Source organism: Buteo buteo, chromosome 2 (assembly GCF_964188355.1).
Source record: "Buteo buteo chromosome 2, bButBut1.hap1.1, whole genome shotgun sequence".
Taxonomy (NCBI): domain Eukaryota; kingdom Metazoa; phylum Chordata; class Aves; order Accipitriformes; family Accipitridae; genus Buteo; species Buteo buteo.
This window is the reverse complement of record NC_134172.1, coordinates 29318813-29342747: the sequence shown is the minus strand read 5'-3', so window position 1 is coordinate 29342747 and position 23935 is coordinate 29318813. Positions and strand designations below refer to the sequence as shown.

Genomic DNA, 23935 nt, shown 5'->3' with positions numbered 1-23935 from the left:
GAGGCTTGAACCAATGCTGGAGTATCTTTGTAAATACCCAGTGGCCATGCTGGGATCCCTCAGACAAGCTGCGCTGCAGCAGTGTACTGAGAACTGGGTACCTGGAGGGTTGGGCTCTATTTCTCCCTGTTGGCTAGTTGTCTCTGCTTTGCCAAAGCTGCTTTCCTAGGAGCTCTTCTTTTGTATGAATCAAACGAAGCTCAGGTGGGACAAAGAAGAGGTTGAAGCTGTGTAAGGTTAAGGAATGATGCATGGTTGCTGGTTGCAGCAGAGCTTTGTAAATGCTATGAGATCGATCTGCTTGGCATACAGTGCAAGTCCTGTATCTATCTCTATGGTACTTGGATATTATAGCAATAAATATCTGAGTTTGTAAAACAGTATGTATTGGATGGGATACTGTCTGGAAAAAGAGTTGGGTTTTGATCAATATATTTGCATGGGATCTGTGAGGGGAACCATTAGCATAGTTTGTGCTGGGCCTCTTGTTCTGGAAGATTAGAAAGGCCTTACCCCACAGTGCAGAGCCCTTAACTACTTCAGTGGTGCTAAGGAAGTAGAATAGGTCCTACCATGGAAGAGAATTGTCGGAATATTCCCCAAAAGATCCTGAATTATTATAGACCCTTAATGCCTAGCTGTTACTTTGCATGCAGCTGTTGAGAAACTTGCAAGGCTGCAGCCGAGTTGTCTGGGCACGGTTTATCTCAAGTTCTTCCTAGCTGTAGCACTCTATATACTGCAAACAAAATGAATGCCCTTAAATGGCATTTTAAAGATAAATCTGGCAAGAGAAAAGGAAAGGCAGTGAGAAAAAGGAAAGTTCAACAAGAAGAACTAATGATGATATAACAATGGCTTAAACTGTTGTTTTTACAGATGTACTAATGTAGGGAATGGCTCATCTATGCAAGTTCTCTGTTAAATATCTTTCAAGAAATAAGAGTTAAAGCTTGTGTGGACAGCTGGGGAATAATGTAGATCTAAATAAATCCATTGATTAAAAGGTCAGAAGGGAAACACTGAAGTATATGTATTTGTTGTAAAGATCTCAGCAAGTATAAGATGCATCTGCCGCAGCCTTACAGGGAAGGCTTTGGACCTACTTCTCTGTTCCCCTGCTGTCTCCTTGCCTACTAGCACGGCCTGGTATGAGTGCATTTTGGCTTGTGTGATGATTAAGGGGCTGTGTACCATGTTACAGTATCATCTGCTACTCACCTATCCATTAACATCAGCTGCAAACAGCCCTGCAGACCTGGAGGCACTGTGGAAATGTGCTGGAGGATTTGGGTTTTTTAATTCTCTGTTGTATTTGAAAACTCTTGGAGGGCTGAGAAAATGCAAAAAGCCTAGGGAAGGAGAAAAACCAAATATGATGCTGATCTTTGAAATAAGAACTGACTTGGCAGTTACCATCCTTGTAAACATAATTTCAGTTCCTGGTAAAAAAATGAAAAGGAAATCTGCAGCCATTTAGAGGCTAAGAAACTGAAGAGTAAACAACACAGGTTTATAAATAACATTACAGATGTTTTTTTGTTATTTTGCATTTTTAATCAAATTATTAAATTAGTAGGAAAAAATTGCAAATCTGGATTGTTGCAGTTCCTTATGAGTAATTACTGGAAAAATGAATTTAACTTTGCTAGGGAAATAAGAGCTCTCAGGAGCTGAGAGTTGAGAATATTGGCTGAGGGACACTAAACAAAGTTTCAGAGGATCATAGAATATAAAGATGGAAAATACCTTAAAGATCAACTAAACTCTCTTCCTGCCAGGACAAAGTTGTGCATTTGTAATATATTTTCCAAATGTTTTTCTACATCTAATAAATATAATTCAGTTGAGGGTAATGCTCTTAGAAGTTTTGTGGATATTGGTGATGTTCTAGTTCAATTATTAAAAAGTCAACCAAAAGAAAATGTGCTAATGATAATTACATCTGCAGATGATATTGAGCTGGAAAGTCTTTTGGATTTCCAAGCAGCAAAGTATACCACCGTCTCAAAGAAAAAATTCTTTGGCCATTGCAGTCATGGTGGTGTAATCATAGGATCTCAGCTGCCATAGTTACAAATAGGAGTGTAAGTGGTTGATGTTTAGAACCAGCTACGGTAGTCACCAAAAAAAAAAAAAAGTTGTAGACAGCAGTTATCTCTGTTTCTTTTTAGGTGATACTTCCACATTAAATTCCAAGGTTAACTTCATCTGGAAAACTTAAAGCATATTTGCTTATAGGTGACAAAAATGTAGGCCTTTGCATGTGAGAGAGCATATGATGATTGTTGTGCTCTGGAAATGTCAGAAAGGTCTGAGTAGCTGACCACACATTAAATATGAGAAGTGTGGCACTATAATGTGAAAAATAATGCTGGCTTTCATAATACCTATTAGGAATGTGAGATGGTAAAATCTATCACTTTGATAGTCCATCTTTATCACTCTTGGTTCAAAATCTTCCTTAAAAAAACCCAAAAAAATGCAATCTGTATGCTGATTTGGATTGCTGCTGCTCACTAGATGAATAGGTGAGATTCCAGGAGACCCAGTAATACTTGGTGCAAGATAGCTGTGTACTCTAAAATTAGTAAGACAGTGTCACACTGCACTCTGAGATCCACATCTTTGTGTAGCAATGTGATGGCAGAGATGGAGAACAGCATGCTCTTACAATATGATGATAAGCAACACCTACACATATCACTTCTTGTGACATGCCTGTGCCACCAAGAGTATGTTTGGTTTCATTCTGGTAAGGAATAGCAGTACAAACATTATTTTTTGAAGTGTTTTTTTTAATATGAAAGTATATGGTGTTGGAAATGTTAAATTTCATGATTTACCTAGAAATTATGGTAGTGAAAAACAAAATACACAAAAAAGTGTTCTTTATACAAAATTCTAGTTTTTGCTTTATCATTATTGTTGCTCCTTTTTAAAAGCAGATGGAGTTTCAGTGCTGCATGTTTTTTCTGTGTAGTTTCTGCTGAAATGTTTTTTCCAGGTTCTCCAATGTCAAATTTGGTAACATTAAGTGGAGAAACCAAAACATTCCAAGATACTTCACATACAAAATGCTTAGACATTTTAAGGCAGATGTGAAGGATGCACCTTTTTTGAAAACGTGACCTTAAGTAGAAATGTTCTTCACAGTGTAAGCATTTTATAGTCTTACAAATTTAAATTACCATTTCAAGTACCATTTGTAAGAATCAGAGTAGACAATAAGACAAAATCAATTCTGAAGCCATTTCATGTATATTAAATATCACTGATAATTGTTACTGGGTTAAAAGCAAAGTAAAAATGTGTGATGGAGATACCCTTTTAAAAGCATAATAAGAGTATGCCAATTAAAAATAGAAACAGGCTTCTTAGAACAGATTACATCATCTTAATAGGTATTGCTTATAGAATATAGTTGCTCCCAGAGACTGATGCTTGCCCTTGAGAGGCGGTTCATCATCTGTTCCATTATTTTTAAGAAAGAAGAGTCTGTGAGACTCTGCAAAATGGCTGTAAAATAGAATAAAATGAAGTGCTAGACTACAGATACAATATATTTCTTAACAACCTTGTTTCATGTAACCTAGCTGAAATCAAAAAAAGGTAGACTTGCTTTAATTGTGCATTTTCAGACTTGTATTTATTTCAAGAAAAGGCAGACAGATACACATCCTAAAAATTTCTGTTCACATAAGTAGCAGAACTTGTAATGTTTCAACAGAATAGAACAAATATATAAAAAAAAACCAGTTACTTAAATCAATAGGAATGTCCAACTTTAATGTAATAATTGTTATTAGCCCCAATATTAAAAAGGCACTCTTAAATAGGATGTGACAAAAATTAAGCTCCAAGAATTTTTCTTATGCCTAATAATTACAGAAATGTGTAAGTAATAAATGTAGTATTGATTATTTTTTTTTTTAAAAGGAACAACTGAGCATTGATTTTGCTTACTTATTCTGCTGTGTTTTGGTCTTAAAATCGGAAAAAAAAAGATAATTGCCTAGACAAATTCTATTGCTCACATGAAAACTCTAACCCTGCAAACTGGTCTGCGTGGGCAAAGTCCCTAACCCATGTGGATCATTACATGAATTCAGAACCTAAATGAAGTGTAAAAATGTAAACAGAATAGGTTGTGAAAGGAGAAGTGAGATTTGGAAAATTCCCTCAGCCTTAATAATCCAAAAAGGCTAGGAGGATAGCTAAAGAAATATTTTTTAAAAATAAATGAAATACAGATGTGACCGAACTGAGAGAATTCTGCAGGAGAGAAGAATAAACAGGAAGGGGAATACAGCTGTTGGGGAAAACATTGTTTACACAAGAGAACCACGTTTTTCTATGGTCGCCACTGCCCAGGAATTCTTCTTATACTTTCCTAAAATGCCTGGGCACATACATAATGTAGTCCATCTGCTTTTACTTCATAAAGCCTTTGCTGTTCAGTTATATGCTACGTAGGCTCTGAATGATTACAAAGATGCTATGTTTGATTTTTCTCCTTCACATAGTGAAACCAAATTGAAGATAGGATTAAAAAAAGCCACCAAACAAAAGATACTGTTCTAACCAGAAAAATGGCTTATATACCATTTCATGTCTGTTTTAGGGATATTGTGCCTGAACCCTGCTTAGATTTCAAATGTTGTTTCTTCTGTAATAGCACAGCGTGAAATCTGAAGAGCACTACAGAAAGTTTTTTTTATAAGTACAATCTTTCTGAGTTTGTATCTGGACAAAATATAATTAAATTGTTTTGAGGGAAACAAGGCATACTTATTGATGTATTAAATGCCAACCAGGAATAGCAGTAACAACACATGGGATTATGTGCAACAGACATTGTGTTACAAATGAATCATGATTATTAGTGGCTGCCATTTCATATTCTGTGCTGAAAGAGCTAAATAGAAAACGAAACCCCAAAGCTCAACTTATAGGACTTCTACTCCCACGTTAGCACTGTAAACGGAGTGGCTTTGTGCTCAGGACAGTGAGGGCATTTGGGGACTAAATACTGAAGGCAACCTGGTCATCCTGGTGATCTTGTTAAAGGTGTCTTTCTTGGAGTGTTGGTGTTGCATCCAGCTAGGATTTGCAGCATATATGTCAATGGGATTCCTTGGGACTTTGTACATCTGCCCATCCCACCACCCTTTGCAATGGCCAAGAGGATCTTGCAGCTCAGCTTACTGTTTTATGGTGTTTTCACTTGGGAAAATGTTACTGCACCTGAACTTTAACTTTTCACATCCCTTTACCTAATTCCAGTTTATTCACTCCCTCATCTGCCTACTCAGAAGGGACCCAGAGTCAAGTAACAATCTTGCTCAGGCCCTGAAGAGTTTAATTTGGATGCAAAGAAATGAAAAATATAAATGACATTTTCTAACTATGACGACACCGCACCTAAAGTTGTTGAGAAGACCTCCAAAATATCTTCATTAAATGAGATAAACTGAACTGTGTAATTACCAGAGGAATAAAATCATGGGCATGGTAGAGAGATTAGTTTTATGCTATATTACGATTTTCCTTATGTTGCCCCTCTGGTCTTTCAGTGTTCAAAGGTAGTAATTGCCCATCTCAGTTTCCTGCAGAGGTTGTCTAATTGCTCTCCACTTGCTGGCATCTCCCCCTGCACCACGTGTGCCCACCATCCTTTGCTCTTAGATTGTCTAATATGATTAACACAACTAAGTCCTGAAAATTGCTTCGAATTTATCATCACTTTAAACTCAAAGTCCAGGTTACTTCTGGTTTCGAGCTGAATATGATCTTTCAGACCTGAAAGCTTATTTCTTTACTTTTGCCATTTATCTCGGTCAGCCTGCTTCTTGCTGCAAATCTTTGCAACCATTTTTGGCAGTCGTAGACTTTCATCACATTAACAAAATGTGATTCTTTGTTTTCAGACTACATAAAGTTATTCACATCTGTGCAAAGAACTGTTGGGTTTTATCAGCTCCCTCATAGTCACTTGAGGAGAGGAGATGTTCTAAGTTATCAGGAACAAACTCTTCCCTAAAGAGGATGTATGTCCATGGATGAAAATGTGCACTTGTTTGCAGTTTAGAATATTATATGTCCAAGCACGCTATTGTGGTAATTGCAGCTGCAGACTGACAGATGCGTGCTCACTACTAGAACTACATTTGGGGCTTGTAATGTAGAAGTCTATCCCCAAACTCTGAAGTAATGCTATTTAGACGAATGTCATTGTGTATGCAATTTAAGAGGCTCCTGGTCACATGAATAGAAAAATTATTGGTAATTATTTTTTTTTATATGTCCTTGCTTCAATGTCTCTATTAGTGTCAACACATTTGTTTTTTTCCCTTCAGCCTCGTGAAGCGCATTTCATGGGTTTGACTAATACTGAAACTTGTTACCAACAGAAAGTTGAGGCATGTATCTAGGCTTCTTAAAGTACAAAAAACCAGACCTTCTAGTAAGCCTAGAAGCTATATATTTATTGCCTTCCCTTCATTTAAATTATTGAGTCATGTTTGTTCCCTTTTTAAAATAATTTGCATATTGATCCAAGCTGTAAAAATGAAAACAATTACCGTGAGAAACCTTTCCATCTTAATAGCTTGAGGAGGATGTTATGTTCTTTGCTGGCTGATAATCAGAGAGTAGCCAGAAGGAGTAAGCTTTGAGGGGTATTTATACACAGTTTATTCCTGTAATGACCCAATGTGAATGAGTTAGGAGGAGAGGCTGCGTGCACTCTAGCTCTCGGCTGCCACATATCTGACTGCATGAAAACTCCCTCCTTTGATACAGTTTGAAGTTAAACAGATTAACCATAAGTAGTTTGTCTTCATGCTGGAGAAAAAGAGGCCTCATGCAGCTAGCAGTGGTGTCAGCTGGATGTAGCTGCTGACTGCAGCCCTCTGCTTCTCCCCAGTACCCTCCTCTGGAGCAAGAGCTACAGCTCTTTGGGTCAAAGCTGCTGAGGTCAGGCTCTACCCTGCATAAAGTGTGGATGCATTTATTTAGAGCTGATTTCTTTCTGCACAGGCAGGAGATAGGGAAGTTGGTAGGTAACGTGTAAGGAGCATGGGGCTATGTATTTGAAAAGTGGGGGAAGATTTTTGAAAGGAAGAGCCGGGAGTACACGTAGCCCTTTTTTCTGGGGAAGGTGTATGGCTATGCAGAGATGCTGCTTTCCTGAAAGGTGGTGCCTAAATGAGGCTGAATTGGTGCAGAACTGTGTAAACACTCACTGCATTTTGAGAATAGCATCTACCAGTTGAGCTTAAAAATGTATTTTCCCTAGCTTAAAATCAAGTAAACAACTCTTAATTTGAAATAAATCTTGTGTAAACATGCTTAGCATCTGTTTAATTCAAAATAATTTTTTAAATGGTTTAGTTAAGCTGCAGAAAAGTAAGATACCTTCTCCATTTCTAGGGCTGGGGGCTCGGAGGCTCTCGAGTCTTTTAAGATGGGGCGACTAAGTAACATTTTTTTGCTTTGCCTGATTTTTATGTTGTGCTGTGATCTTAATTTCAATAATGACTTTGAGTGTGGTTCTGACAAATTCAAAACTGTTGCTGCTTTCAGCTTCTTAAATTTAACAAACTTTCCTTCATTTTACAGTAAAATAGTGGCTGGAGTTATGAAAGTGATCCACATCTTATATTTGAGAGTTGGTTGCATCCTGTATTTGATAGAAATTTTTTTAAAAGCTGACATATTGTATTTTCTGTGCACATTCCATTTTATGTCTTGTTGCAATGAACTCATTGCTGGTAGAGCAATTGGATTCATATTCTGGAACTGCACTGTGCTGCTCTGTTTGTGAAAGCAGTTGTGAGGCTTAAAGCTAAAAATTTTGTTGTCTGTTTTTTGGCTGGATGAACTTGCTGGATTGTGCTGAGAAGTATAACTTTGATCAGGGCTGTGTCCAGCTGCTGGATAAGTGGAAAGGATTCTGCAGAGGCTGCGTTCTCACCAAATGATGTGCTGTGTCTGCCTGCACTGGGCCATTCTAGAGGGGCAGAAATCAAGAAGGAGGAGGAAAATATCTACTTAATTCCTGGTAGTTCCTTAGAAAAAAACTTCGGAGGTTTTCTGTTGCTGTTGGGCTGTAACTTTCAACCTCCTTTTTTTTTCCTGTGAAGGGACTAAATTATTTGTTAATAATGGAGGAGGAAGTATATTCCTATTGCTGCAGGGCAGCTGTTCAAAAAGGTGTTATTTATTTAGCACAGAGGCCAATATTACTTGCCACAGATAGCTTTCATGTCTCAGAGAAATTTGATTTGGATGTAACAAAACTTTGCTGCTGCAAACACGTTTGGATCCAGGTCTTTGCACTACCATAGTATCGATAGTAGGGAGGAAAATACGTCAAATTCAAGTCAAAAAAGTTAAACAGGCAAGGAAAAAAAACACATTCTCTTGAGACTTCTTCAATTAGAACACCTTGTTGGTTGAATAGCAGAAAGATTTTGGGCATATGAATTTAGAGTATCTTTAATTGATGGCCCTGTTCTGATTAAATATCTAACCCAGTAGCAGGGCTGCTGCAGCAATTGCTCAACTCAACATGCTTTTGAATTTCAATGATGGAAAATCTGCTGTTACACAGGTGATAAAGAGATTACTACCTTGTTGGAAAAGATCGTTTGAAGTATCTGTGCTGCCTTAAGCCACAGAACAGAGTTCTCCCACCATGGGAAGGCACTGAACCAGTCTGAATCTAGCGTAGCAAACTCACAAACCCACCTTGACCTGAAAATGTGCCTCAGGATTACCTTATTCTTAAGGATGCGTTAGTTCAAAGAAAACTCCACTGTCTGTCCATCACCTGTCTTCATTGGTGACCAATGCTAGCAACCAGGGAGTTGCATAGAGCAAATATACAGTGGGATTTTCTTGTAGTACTGTGACCAGTGGAGGCATCATAAAACATATCTTTGGGTTTTTTCTATAAAATTGTCCAGTTGCCTTCTGAAGCAATGTAATTTCTGGCCACCGCAACAGATCGCTGTGATCAGAGAGCTGCCCTGCTGACACAGATGTTGTGTAAAGATTCACTGTCCTTCTGTTGAATTCAAACAGCTGGTTTGGTATAATGCCCTCTAGTTCCTGTATTGGTTGAAGTCTGGTCTTTTACAACTTTTGTATGTGTGGTATGATGGACTGCCATCATACTCCTCCTTAGCCACCTCTTTTTTCTGGGCTGGAAAATCCTAATCTATCATTGTTTTTACAGAAACTAATTTATATCTTTGATCAGACATTTCGTTCTTGCCTGCTTTTTTTTCCCCCATTGCTAAGCCTGAACTGATCTGCTCTTGCAGATCCAACTTGGCTTTGGGTGGATCGAAGATGTAGAGTAAAAAAAATCTTCATGTCACTGTATAATATTTGTGGAATCACATGCATAATGTGCAAGGAGGTTCTCATTTTTCCCCATCCCTAAACAGACACAAGAGAGTTGGAAAAGGTACATTATAAAACAGCAGGAATAAACACAGGGCTGGGAAGGAAGGGAGGCAGTAGAAAAAAAAGAAAGAGAAAGGAGTAAGATAAATGTGTATGTTTGCATAAAGGAGAGAGGGAAAGCTACTTGGCAGGATTCAATTTCTGTGACGGCTGTTATTGAATATATTAGAAGATGGTACAACCAACCTTTGTTTTTTTGGAGAGGGGAAAAAAGGAAGAATATTCAAGCTAGCCATAACCTTATATCCTCACAGGGGTCAGAGAATGGCTCACATCTGCTGACTGTCAGTGGTTATGAAGTAAGCAGTTTTGACCATGGCTTACTCATTACTGCCAGGCTGGAGTTACGTGGCGTGTGAGCCAACAGGCTCAAGGCAGTAAGATTTTTACAGGCTGAGTACTGAAGAACTTAAGAGGGAAATGTGGCATAAATGTGATACAAAGAGCAAATTTCATAATCTACTGAATAAAATCCACAAAGAAGTCATGGTGCATGTCCACAACCCAACTGTTTGGTAAATATGGTATTTTTATATCATCTTTTAGAAAAAAATCCTCCATTGGGATTTAAAAGCAGCAGTAGTTAACTCAGTGGACCTAACATCTTTTCTTACCTTATATTTTTGATGTTAAAGAAAAAAATAAAATGCAGCAATGCTCATTAAGCACTTTGCTCTTTAACATGACATTCTTCTTGACCCAGGGCCATACACATGGATTTCAAACCAGGAAGAAAAAGGCAGGCATCTGACCCAAAGTACTGAGAGGATAAGGACAGGGCTAGAAATTAGGACAAAGTTACATAGGCAGGAGAAAAGAAAAGCATGAGGCTCTGTGGTCAGAGAAGAGAACAGAGAACGGAAGTAATAGTTTGTCTGGGATATGTATCCCGAGCACAACAGCCACGTCTTCAGTGACTGGAGATAGAAGCAACATGACAGCGTATGTTTGGAGTTCTAGATTAAGGAGCTCTTTTGTATATATAGCCACAATTTCATCTCCCTTGTATATTTAATTCTTTTCTCCTCCCAGGCAGCAAATTGCTAATTGCAGCTCTGCAACTACATTCGAAAGGTTTCTGCAACAGTTTTTGTGAAGATCTTCTGTAAAGATGTAGCTTAGCTGTCAGCCAGTGGCAGGAGACTCTCAATACAGTTTGAGTGAGCACAGATCACAGTCCACACCTCTGGCTTGAAAAACTGGAGAGGGAGAGTATCAAAAACTATAAGATGTAACTTGAGGACTAGGGAAAATTACTTAAGGTGTTTCTAAGTCAGTCTGTCTCGTTTAACAAAGAGAAGATGAACAGTTGGCTTGACAGTGGTATGTAAGTTGCTGAGGCTCCTCAATCTACTCATTGGAATTTTAACAAGAATCATAGCTTGGAAGCTTATGCTGGATGAATTCAAATGGTAAATCAGGCAGGTATTTAAACATGGGTATTATTAGCAATAAAGGAAACTAGTTTTTTTTTTCTGGACATCACTTAGGTTAGGATTTATCAAACGTAACTTCGGACATCTGCTATGTAGATGTCTGCACTTAAACTAATCAACAAGAGCTCTCTTTATAGTCCAGTGGACAAAAACAGGCTCTTTTAGGCTAACATGAACCAAACTCTAGTCTCAATTGTTTGTGTTGGCCAGATCTCCATCCACTAAAACAGATCACAGGGTAATGGTGTAGATGTCAACATCTGAGTTAGGCACACCTAGCATGTCTTTCTGGAAGACATGCGTTAGGATAAGTGCAGGAATAATATTTTGTGATGTTAATCTACTGATTTGTTCTGGCCTTAAACTCTCTAGCCAAATACATGGCAACTGTCTAGGAGCACTTTTCTAGAAAACCTGCAGAGCTTCCCAAAGTTGGATAAGGTATGAATGACCAAGGGGATAGGAATCCTGCTGTGTACAGGGACAAATTCTAGCAAAAACTGAGCAAAAATAGTGACTAGAATTTTGGAACTTACTATGGGAGTTATAATGGCTTTCCTCAATGAACTGCTGAAATGGGTCATATCCTATTAGGACATGTTGAAAATCACAGAATCAAAGAAAATACGGGATCCTTTTCGGTGCTTCCTGGAGTTTAAACTTTGTTACCCACAGATACCTGAATGTTTCTAATAAAGTTTTTAACATACTGAAAAAAGCAAATTAAGTATAAATTTGTTTTATTTAAAATAGTATAAAAAATTGCAGTGTTTTTAAAAAGTAGTTCATCTAAAACTAATGACATCTGATGTACTTTTAAAACTGTGAAAACTTAATCCAACACAAATATACTAAGCTTTCCCTATTACACGATTACGTTGTTTTCTAGGTGGATAAGGTTTTAAGAGTTATAATTGCTAATAGATTTAAAGTACAGAATATTATCATCCAACCTTAAAAGATTTTTGAGGTCATTCTGTTCCATTCTGGGAGAAGATACTCTATGATAAATATATATATATATATATATATATGAAAGTATGTGTGTATAGTTTACGGTCTAAGTAATGCAACTTTGCAAAGTTCCTTCAATATAGCTTCTTAAAAACCTCCTATGTTTTTTCTTTTCGAATTATTATTTATTCAGTGCCTCAGGGCATGTTAGAGGCAGAAGGAAGAGCTACCTGAGTATGATCACTTTCCTGATGAAAAAATAATTAACCCTCCAGTTGTTCTATAGCATAGTATAGCATCATAGGCACAGATGAGAATAGAACACACAAACTATTCTTTTATTTCTATTAATTTTGCAGACTTGAGAAATTCTGTTGTATTATCAGTTGCATGCTACCCACTAATTTAGAGCTGTGCGTTGTATCAAAGCTATCATGTGTTGGTGTAAAGTGTCTGTGTGAAATTTAGTTCTGTCATATAATCCTTTCCTTGCCTTGTACACAAATATTGTCCTGGCTATAGCATCTTTATTAGGCCTTCCTGAGTGGGACAGAAGGAAAAGGGAGAGAGCAGCTTAAAATCCTATGGCCTTACCCATGAGAAATTGCAAAGCCACCCCCCACAAAACTTGGATTTTTATGTAGAAGAGTTCAATTTTATCTTCACACCAGTCAGGATATGTTTATATTTTTATTATAAACCAATTTAAGCAGAAAAAAAAAATCTCCAAGCCCTTCAAACTCTACAAATTCTTAGACTGGGAGCACAGCTGAAGGCTGAGGATTGCTTGAATCTGTTATATCCAGACACCCAGTGGCAGCTCTAATGCTTTTTAGCTGGTAGGTGTTGCAATAGAAAAGTTTGTAGTAGACCTGCGTGTACGTGCACATGCATATGTGTATAGTGCAATCGAGGTTTAAGAGAACTGTATCATACAAATGACAGAATGGTGCAGGCTATTCATGGTCATGTTTACAAGACAGGGATCTTTAGTTGTTTTATTTTGCAAAATGGAACAAGTGGCTGCTGTAATGTTATAATGTTCTGGTGGGGTAGACTCCACTATCCTGGGGGCAAGAGTCACTCACCCCTGTACATACCCAGTAAGGGCTTGTTTTTCCAGTGCAATACTAATTTAAGACCCCTGTCCTTCAAACACTTGGGCTTGTGCTTAAGTATTCTGTAACTCTGGGGCAGACCTGTAATTTATTCAGTGCTTTTTAGTGTTGAGGACAATGGGACCCAGTCTCGTTGAAACCTTCAGGAACTGCTGTAATACAAATGTTAAATAATAGTGAGCAATACTATTGAAGTGAAAGGGAATAGTCACATATTCAAATGAACTATTGTTCTTTTGTGTGAATTAAAACAATTACAGCTGTTATTTTGTCTCCCATTCTGATTGCAGAGGTAGATGAAAAATCCTGGTTTTGACTAAACTAATTTTTTGAGAAGGAAGACTAAGCATAAGAATGATTCTATCATGTGAATTCAAATAGGGTGGTATTGTGAAAATAGCTAAAATGTAGCAGGTTTGAATGCATAAAAGCTGCTGGGTTTGAGGGAATAACATTTCAGTTATAATGTGACTTTTTACTAGGTTTGTTTCTTTACACTGCTTTGTTGTAGTGCAAGGAGAGCAAAATAGATGTTAAAATCATGGAGATTTGATTGTTCTGACTAGAAGCAAAAATGTTGTGATTAAAGGAAAAGAAACTTTTTACCAGCATGTGATGACTTTATGGTTGTTCTTTTTATAGACAATTGATGTTTCAGGATGAGTTGTTTGGCAGAGAAACACAATCGTTCTTGGTCCCAGTAAATACAGTGAAATGCTGCTACTGCTAACTTAATCCATATTGAGCTGCATTTCTCTATATTGTGTTATGGAGGGCTATAGCATTGCTTCTGCCTTCTTTTTTTTTCTTTTCTTTTTTCCTTTCCTCTTTTTCTTTGCTGTACTTTAGCACTCTTCTTCTGTTGCTTACATTCAGTTCCAGGATTGTCATGAACATGCTGCAGCCTCCAGTGAGAAATTTGAACAGGTGAATTAGATGCTTCAATTAAATCTCTGGGTAATTATGGCAGGTAATTTGCTAGTAGATACTTGTAATTATTTGAGTAGGCATTGATTTCATTGGATAATGTTGGATATCACTGTGTTTCAGTTGAATATTTAGTTTGTTTCTCACCTTTAATGTTTGAGCTGCTAGAAAAAAGGTCTTTGGTGGCTGAAAAGTCTTTGTGCTGTATTGTATCTTGTGATAGACTTGCCTTGGTCAAGTCCATATATAATGAGAGTTTTCTACCACTTTAGGATACCAGAAAGTTTTCTTTCCAGAAACTTTATCTTTTACAGTGCAACTAGCCTAATACACGTTTAATTCAGCTTTCACTTCTCTACTGTCTTTCCACATGAGTTTGCTGTTACATTTAAACTACCTTGACACGGGACATCTGTATTTTTGACAGGTGTTTCAGTGTTATTTGCTTGTATTGCTGTAGTGACTGGGAATCTGAGTCATAGGTAGCTGCTCCACTCTGCTAGTCTTGCATAGGAAAAGAAGAAAAAGGCAGTCTGTATGGGAGGTGTACCTGCAGTTTTTCCTCTCCTCGCACAGATATAAACTTCTCTTTCAAAGCTGACATAATGGTTGTTATTTTGTGGCAGAAAAGCAGACAGTACTTTTTGTTGCTTTCCACAGTGAGACAGACAGACATGCAATGGTAATTAAGTACTTTAGATGAATTGCAACATGACTGCAAATTTGCTTAATCAAGCTTAATAGGATGAGGTGCATGGGGATGCATGCACAAGCGCAGATGATCATAATTAAGTCCAAAATGGCAAATAAAAGAAATGTATCATTGGAAGTCATTATGCACTTTAGGTTATCTAAATTCATATCTCAAGAATAGTTACATTTCTTGAACAAATCTGATGTCCAGCTGCTCAGTGTCTGACCTAAGAGATATTATTTGGATCTATTATGCTGTCCAAGTAGTTTTCCTTTTTAGCTAGGCATTTCTCGCTTTATAAATTTCATCTCCTAAAATTAATTTTTATCAGTGTTTCTCATCAGATCATAAATGAAGATTTTAATAACCAGGGCTGAAGCAGCTGAACAGAAATAATGCTACCTCTTCTTTAACCATTGTTCTTATGTGTTATTCCTACAAGTTGATGGAACAGAGATTAATGAATGCAATAAATACTATTCCAACCCAAGGGAACAGTTGAGTCAAAGTATAAGTCTGCAAAATGTAGAACATACCAAAGCACACTGAAATCAGGTTTAGTACTGTGCAAGACATTGGAAGTCCTTACATTGCACATGGAAAAGCTTAGTTACAGGCATTATTTTGTATGAAACATTACATTTTCTGTTCTCTGACTACCTGGCATCAATCTCAAATTTAAAAATAAAAAATAAAAAAAATCAGTATGTGCTTATATATGCTCATGTAAAAGTGTAATGCGTGCTCCTTGTCATAATACCACTCAAGCTATGAAGTTATTACAGTTTTGTGGGAACTGAGATTCTAGTTCCTTATGCTTTCTGTGCTATATGCAGAAATGGTGTAAGATACACTATACGCTAAATACTTTGTCCTCAAACTACAGCCTACTTCAGTTTGAATTTAATTTGCATGTAGTCTTTACAACGATCAGGTATGCCAGAAGGTGCTATACTTACTGCAGAGATTTGTGCTGATTCCATCTGCTGGTAGAGTTTACCCAGAGCTCCAACAGGAAGTTTTGCTATATTCCAGGCATTTTTCCTTCTTGATTTACTTACCCACCTCCTTCCAGCCTATACACACGCCGTGCATGCTTTTCAGATCGAGTAAGTGAAAGGTTGGGTGACAAATTAGACTGGAAGCATCTGTTTCTGCTTCTATGCTAGAAATGCTGAGACAAAAATACACTGTATGTAAAGAGAGTTAATGCATTTATCTGACATAAGTTCACTTTGTAGATGATGCTTCACTAGCTGAATTGTCCCTGAAATTGAGCTACTACTGAAAACAAATTTTCCATTTTTATGGTAGACTAAAAGAAAGTAATAACACAGATGTACTGTAGAGGACATAAAGATTCCTTGAAAATACATGACAAATCCGTATTTTAGTAACTGAACATAGTGAACAGGGTTTTTTAACTGGGTCTGAACATATTTTTAGCACTCTTGAAGACTGAGAATTTTCTGTTTGAATACAGCTTTAGGAACCTGTGTCAGCAAATATTTGCCCTTACAATCAAGCATTCCAGAATCTGACTTTCAAGCCCCCAGGATTTAGGATTTTAACATTTATTTATTTATTTACTTACTTACTTATTTATTTTAGTCTTTTGAAATTATTTCACTTTTATCTGGCATCTCGTAGTTTACCAAGCTATTGATTTAATACAATACTGCTTTCCAATTTTGTGTTTTCTTATGTGCTCTCTTTAAAGAATTATATTCCATAAATATTGTACTTAGATGTTTACATTGGGAAATTAAAAGAAGGTTGCTCCAGGTTGCTGCTTAGACAAAGATGAAGAGTAATACTCTTTTTATGTCAGTAGTACCATAAGATTTTCTTGTACAGCATAAACCTCAAAACTACCACCTACGGTTTCAGACGCTTAGGAGCTCTTTCATCATAAAATGTCCAAGTTGCATTTGGATCAGTGCAGTTCTCTTACAGTCAGTAAAATCCTGACACTTTTCAGACAAGGATTTTGAAGAAAAATTTGCAGGACTGAGACCACAATGAGGTCCTGTTTCTCATGTCTTAGAGAGTAATTGCAGAGAAAGGAGAAGATTAGTATGTATTACATCAGCTTTCCCTTGAGTAGAAAACCAAAGGTTCATTCTGATGACTTGTGTGGTATTAAGTAGATAATGCTTTGTAAGCACTAAGGTTTTATACCTAATTCCTGAAGCCACAAGTAATCTTAAAAGATGTCTAATAATAATTTGAATTGAAAAAGCATTTATTCACACACATAAAAGGCAAAAGGTCATGCTGATGTAGTATGCAGTGTTCTTTCTTGGCTGTCCTGCGCTGCTGTTGCAAAATGGAGAGTACTTCTCCATAAATTTTCAGTGTATCAGAAAAAACTAAAAATGTCCTTAATTTAATAGTTCTCATAGTATTGCATCTTCCCTGGTTGGCAACAGAAATGTGTGGCATTTGGTAACACAGCATTAAGTATTTTGAATCATCTGTATGAGCATGTCATATGGGAATTCCACATTGTGTTGTGGATTGCCTCTTTATGAATTCCCTAGCTTTTAAGAGACACTAATTACGTATTCAGTTAAGATAAATGCTGACATTGTTTCACACTAAATGTCCCTGAAGACTGTATGCAGGAAGACTACAACCAAATTTTTACAGGTTTTTTGTTTTCTGGATTTTTTTCTCTTCTTTTAAGGAGTTGGAAATATGAGGTAGACCCAAATCCCAGTCTGTTGTAGAAAGTCCTTGTGCAGACTTGCAGTTGTAGAAATTAATAATTACATTTATTAGTACTTCTTTTTTTCTTGTGGCCCACAATCTCTGACAGTGTAATTCTATTCCCCAGAGCTAACATTCTTTGCTCACTTGGACTATCAGTCTACAAAGCCACAGCTGTTCTTACTGTGTTTTCACCAGTGCTATGGTATACTGAATAGGAAAGGGATTCTGATCTCAGCTGCACCATTGTAAAATATAATTTTATACGTGACATGTTTCCACTGACATCAGTTGAATTTCTCTGGATTTTCATGCCTGTAACTGAGATCAGAATTTAGTCTCAAGTCTCACTAGGTTTTTCAAAGCCCTACAACATGTCTTAATTAAATACCTTCCTGTTGTACCAATTCTTGCTAGCAAAAGATGTAGGTAATCTCATGTTTCAATTTCAGTTAGAAGTTCCTTTTTGCATAGACCCATGATTTTCTTCACAATTCTTTTCAGACTGAAGTTGTAAACCTGTGCTCTCAGTCACTCGCAGCTAAAGCAAATAAAGGATTTGAGGACCTAATGCAGGACAAAGGTGTTTTATCCAGCACTGGATAAAGCTTCCACACTCCTTCTGCCACTGCTCCCACCCTCCTCCATTGCTGCTTAATTTTGGAGGCCCATAAGCTCTTTACCCACCTGCTCTTCTGACTAGACAATTGTGGGGGGGGTGGGACTCTTGGCGTGGATAGCATGGTGCCTTGCTCGGGCTTCCACCAGTCACAAGCTAAAAGTAGTAGCGTAGAGTTCCTCGAGGATCCCAAACTAAGGGGCAGCCTCAGCTCATGCCAGTGTAGTTCTGACTAAGACTTTATACTTTGTAGGAAGATATTTTGGCAGTAGCTGCTCCTTGCTTTTTATATCATAGCTTAGCATTTGTCATGCTTGCCTAAGGAGTGGAATCCATGGGAGCAATTTCTTCCTTCCTGAGGGAATTCAAATCTGTCTCTACCTCACCAAAACATCACCTAACTACCCAGGAACTCTTCCAGCTCCGGACACACCCCTCTTTGGTTTGAAAGTCTTTAATATGCATAAACAACAAGGCAAGTAATCAGTGAGATGTGTTGGTCTTGTGGTTAGTGCACTGGATCAGGTCAGAAGTTTGAGGTGTAGTTCTTATTACCAGAACTCAAGCTTTGTTCATTGATTGCTTGGTGTAATATGTAGAGTTACCCTGGAAGACTTCCCCTTCTAGATGAATGCACTAACCACAAAGCTATCTTATAAAGGTAGAGTATCATTGCTGTTTCTTTCTTTAAAAAAAAACCTAAAAAATTCTAGGCATCATCTTTTTCTACTGTTAAAATCTCATCTATGAGGTGCTGCATTTATCAGAAATCTTGAATGGTGGTAGTTTCTTCATTATGAACATATCAGGCCTATGATACGTGCCACCGTATTATATTACTTATGCAGAGCTGATCTGATCAGTGAAAAAAAAGGTTGCCATGTATCCAGCAACGCAAGAGTCCCACAATTTGTGTGAGTGTGTCATCTGATTAATTTGTGATGCAGATCTTTTGCAGTTTTTCCGCCTGGTTGGATGTCTCATACGCTCTGTGAGTTTGACAGAGTAAGATTAGAAATATGGTAACCCTAAAGTTTCGGATTGTGGTATGAGGTATGTATTTGTCCTTACTGCACAAGGAGCACAGGCTCTTGCTGCAAGGTTCTGGATTTACTTTTGAAGATCAGGAGTATACAAGTTTGTCAGATCTTGTTTGATTCAGTCTGCATATTCTGAACAAAATCAGTTTACTCTCTGAGTTAGGCCAGTAAAGGGAGGGAAACGTATTTAATTTGCATTCGGTGAGGTTTTTTTCTCACTATGAAGGTTTTTTGGGGTAAACATTTTATTGTAACTGTGAAAGAGTTATAGGAAAATCATCATGTTTTGTGGTTTGATTGTTTTCCATTTCCTTGGAAGAAAACTAAATTTTGTATACAATTTTTTTAATAAACAAATTTATTTTGTTGATATAGTATTAGGGTAGTGTACAAAGCTGTCATAAAAATGGGGAATCCTGGAGTACAAAACACCTACATCAACTTGCTACTCTGATACCTGATCATGAGAATACCAGTATTGTTGTCAAACATGTGCGGCTTGTGTAACAGAGGGTGTCTTGTATGTACTTAATAGGTGGTAGAAGAATAATTTGAAAAACTAAAACCCTTTGAAACTGAAATTGTTCGCTTCTAAGAAAGGGGGCCTTGATATTTTTCATATAGCAATAAACAGGAAAAGTGCTCCATTTTAGAAGGAAAACCTTAATGAGCGAAATTTTATAGCAGTTCAGTTATTGAAGTGCTGTATTGTTAATGAAAGTTGCAGATTGACTTTAAAGTTTGTCAGTGTAATTTGTCTCCTACTATAGGTAGATGGAGATGTCTCTGCCTGGGTGCCTGTATGTTATATAGTAAACTTTTAGTTCCAAATTTGTTGGTCAGGCTTTGAATTGGTATTTCTGTAAAGATACCAAAATGAGTATGTTTTCCAATTATTATCTTCTCAGTATAACTTTAAACAAAATTTCTTCACTGAATATACTAGAAAAATAGTAACATAAAAGATAGTAAGAGCCATATTTAATAAGAGCCATATTTTAGCATACATCAGCCTGCCATATCTTAATTTCAGTGGGATTGATGCTATAGTAAAGTTCTACTTAAATTTTAATTGAGTCTGTTAGGTTGTCTGATTTCCCTAAAAGTTGTATTAGTTTGCATCATGAAAAATGGAGAAAAAATTTCACTACATAAACAATTGCCCCTTTGTTCAAAGGTTCAAGCTCAAGTGCGACATGCAAAACTGAACTTTGACAAACTGAAGACTGATGTCTGTCAAAAAGTGGATCTTTTGGGAGCAAGCAGATGCAACCTCCTTTCTCATGTATTAACAACATATCAGGTATCCAAAGAAAACGTTGACTTCCAAAAGAAAGATTTCCTGTTAATATATGTTTTTTGGAAGAGGTTACCATGGCGATATTCAACTATAAGAATATGTAACTAGTATTAGAGGGGAGATGTGAAATTTGCACTGAAAGAAGATCGGTGTTAAAGCTAACATTGCATTGAAATTTTACCTTACCTTACAGACAACACTTCTTCATTTTTGGGAAAAGACTTCGCACACGATGGCAGCCATCCATGAAAGTTTCAAAGGTTATCAGCCATATGAATTCACTATGTTAAAGGTAAGGAATATATAGATATGTTTGTTTGCCCAATGATAACAAATAAGAGATCATACAAGGACGTAGAAAGCACACATTCATATTTGTCTGTATATTGTCTGACAATTTTATCCCTGTCCTGTCTTTTCATTTAAATACAGGTTTTCTGTTTAATGCACTTCTGGCTAGTAGGATCAAAAACTGCAATGTAGAGTGCAGTGACTAAGGAATATTTCAAGGAAGACATTATTCAGAGCTGCACTTAAGTATGTGTTTAAGTGCTAACTGGGATCGTATTTGATTATTCCTAAAGAATCATAAAATCTAGCAAAATTATGGATTTATTTGCTCTCCAAAATCCCACAAGTGAATTAATACTATTTTGCCCTTGTATCTGTTTTTCAAAACTCACACTCTTTAAGAACACCTTATTGGACTGAATATGAATACATGGATGCTCAGCGTTCTCACACCTGTACTCAGACTTTTTAACCCTTAACTGCTCTGGGAAATACTGTTTTGCTTGACTAGTGGTATTTGCTGATCCTTTGTAATCTTTGAATATGGAGTATGTGCAATATCTGACTGAAGTCTGAGTTGAAAGTTTCACCAAGTATCTAAAAATAATCACTCAGCACTGTGCATTTCCCTTGTCATGCCTGCCCCTGCATATGAAGCTGTTTTGCTCGCTGCAATTCGAAGTTCAACAGGGGAATGGGAAAACAGTGAAAAAATTAGTTAACTTTCCAGTTATCCCCATAGATATCTTTGTTCTGTAGTTATTTTGTGCAGCGTAATAACTGTGATTGGCTGATCCTATTTGCACGGGAGAAAAATAACATTTATCTGAAGGAGGTCTGACAGAAGGGTTACCATCAGGATGAAAGTGAGGAATGAACACCTTGCAGCAAAGCCACTGTTTGCTTGGAGGGACAACCCAGTTTGAAGACAATTACAAGTCATAGCCTCAATCCATGAAACACTTGTGCGTGTGACATGTAGAAGTGGAAGTTAGGCTGTATTATGCTATATAGCTTGTGGCTGCCCCAGAGCTCCTGGAGAAGAAGCACCTGAAGGTATAAGGTTTAATTCACCCCACACTACCAAACTTGTCTGTACATGACTATGCTATATTTAAAGTTGTTTTCTAGAATGTGGGTTGAGAGGGAGCAGTTTCTGAACTTTGAATTGTGTGAAGAGCTTGAGGAGACTTACTGCTGCAGCTTGAAACATCACAACAGACCAAACAAACAAATTTCAAGATCAGTCTCTCCTGACCGAGGATGAAAATAAAAGGAGGCTCATAAACTGTTTCATCTTACCTAGCCTCTGAAGAATCCTGTCTTGCAGGAGAAGTCCTCATTTGCTGTGAATTTAACATAACTCTAAGCATCTTTCTTGCATAGTCCATGTCATGGAAGATGGGTTTTAGCCAGAGCTTATGTCCAGATTTCAGCAGGAGACAGTTGGGCATAGTCATCTTGACATTGATAGTAATTGCATACAGACTCACCAATTAAACTCCAAGCCATAAAAGAAATTCCCCTTTATTTCCCCGCTGTTGCCTCCCATTGCAATGATGTCTAGTTCACAGCCTGGGTTTAGCACAGCTGGAGTACTGCTCAGGAGCCTGTCTACCATACTGGTGGGCTGTTCTCATAAATTCCCCATGTTAGAAGGTTTCTGAGGATTTTTTTCCTCTTTGTTTTGATACAAACCAGTTCCAGTCCAATTTGTGTAGGTAGCCTATATTGTTGCTGGGTATTTATTCTTTCTTCTCTTTTCTATCTAAAAATGTGATTATCTGAACACGACATATCATGTTTCAAAATGTATAGTAACATTTGGACACCTTGGAGAGAAACTTATACAGAAAATGCACCTGTTCTTAAGTGTGAAGTAGCCTTGTGATGGAGGATGAGAGAGATTTGGGGATGCTTGTTATCTTTTGAACTTCCTCCTGTGAAAGATTTCAGTATAATCTGAATTTGAAATTAGGTTGGGAATCATGATGAAGAAATACAATCTATATTGAGTCCATACATGTGTAACAAGCAGTCCCTTAAAGCAAAAAGTAACTGTAAAAATGGTTGTGAATATTGTAGTGTGTTTAGGATGCAGCCTATCTTTGTTACGAGAATCTTAACCATTTTTATTGCTGGCTTTCTGTGCTGAAAAGATGTGATTTCCTGTTTTTGCAGTGATATGTATGCTGAGAAATGATGCTAATCAGGAGGTAGTTTTATACTACAGCATTTCATGAAAGTCTGTGCTTTCAGAAAACAGCTGCTTGGGAATAAGACTATGTTACTGCCTTTTAGTATCAGTTCTTTATTTCTTTCGGTTTCTAGAGTGTGGGATTATTTTCTATACCAAAGTTAAGTCTCCTCTGTGATCTGTTTTCCCTAGTAGTTTGTCTGTTTACATTAAATGATTGATAAGGAGATTAAATCAAATTCTGGTGGTTGCATCAGGTGAGATTCTATTGCATAAGAGAATAGATGTTCGCTGCTACTTCAGGTGCCTTACTAGGGTAAGTGACCTCACCTCTACTTGTCATTTCTGAAGGGTGTGGGACTCCCATGAGTGCTGTGTCTCCTCTGCTAGACCTGGGTGTGGAATAACAATAGATGTTTATGGTTGGGGAACTGATCCCTACCAGTCATATCATATGTTCATGCCAGAGTAACTATATATTAAGAAGGAGCTGCAAGCTAATTCTACATTGAGATTACATGGTATTGTTTTTTTATGAAGTATAATAAACAGCTATAACTTATCTAGGGTAAGTGTAGTTTCTGATGGAGAAACTTTTTCTAAAAATGTACCCAATGAAGATGCCGTGTCTGCTGTTGACTTTATGCATTAAAAATACACAATCAGAATATATAATTGCTTAAGAGATACATAAAATATTTCAGTGTGCCCATTTCTACATCTAATCGGGAGTTACCCCTTTTAGAATATTTTCCCCCATCTTATATCTTAAAAGGGATCTTTCCTAAAAGAAAATTCTGAATTTGGTGCTTGAAAATCATTTTTGACTTTTATGATTCTAGTTCTGATACTAGCAGCTTAATTTTGCTCATACAAGTGATCCTTCTGAATTAAACTAAGCATACATGTATGTAGGATTAGCGTTTTACTTTAAAACAAGAATTTAAAGAAACTGTTAATATTTTACTTAGATGTAGATTGTCTTACTGAAAAATTAGAAGGTGCTATGTACTGGAAAATTACTATTTGTATTTTGTAGCATGAATATATTCATGTACCAGGTTTACCTCAGGAAAGAGACTCTTAAATGCCTCTTGGGATTGTTTCTGGAAAGAAAACATTGTCTTTAGAGATGTTTGCCAAACTCCCTTAATGAAAAGCAGCCCATTT

General features: G+C 37.1%; 1 protein-coding gene across 8 annotated transcripts in view; it reads left to right on the top strand.

Annotated features, from left to right (window-relative positions):
- ICA1 (islet cell autoantigen 1) overlaps positions 1-23935 on the top strand; it is a 77818-nt gene that overhangs the window by 27327 nt on the left and 26556 nt on the right. For all 8 annotated transcript variants that reach the window (XM_075049873.1, XM_075049919.1, XM_075049911.1 and 5 more), the window contains 2 exons: positions 20155-20280; positions 20471-20569. In XM_075049873.1, coding sequence (XP_074905974.1) covers positions 20155-20280; positions 20471-20569 — 225 coding nt within the window. The remainder of the gene's footprint in view (positions 1-20154; positions 20281-20470; positions 20570-23935) is intronic.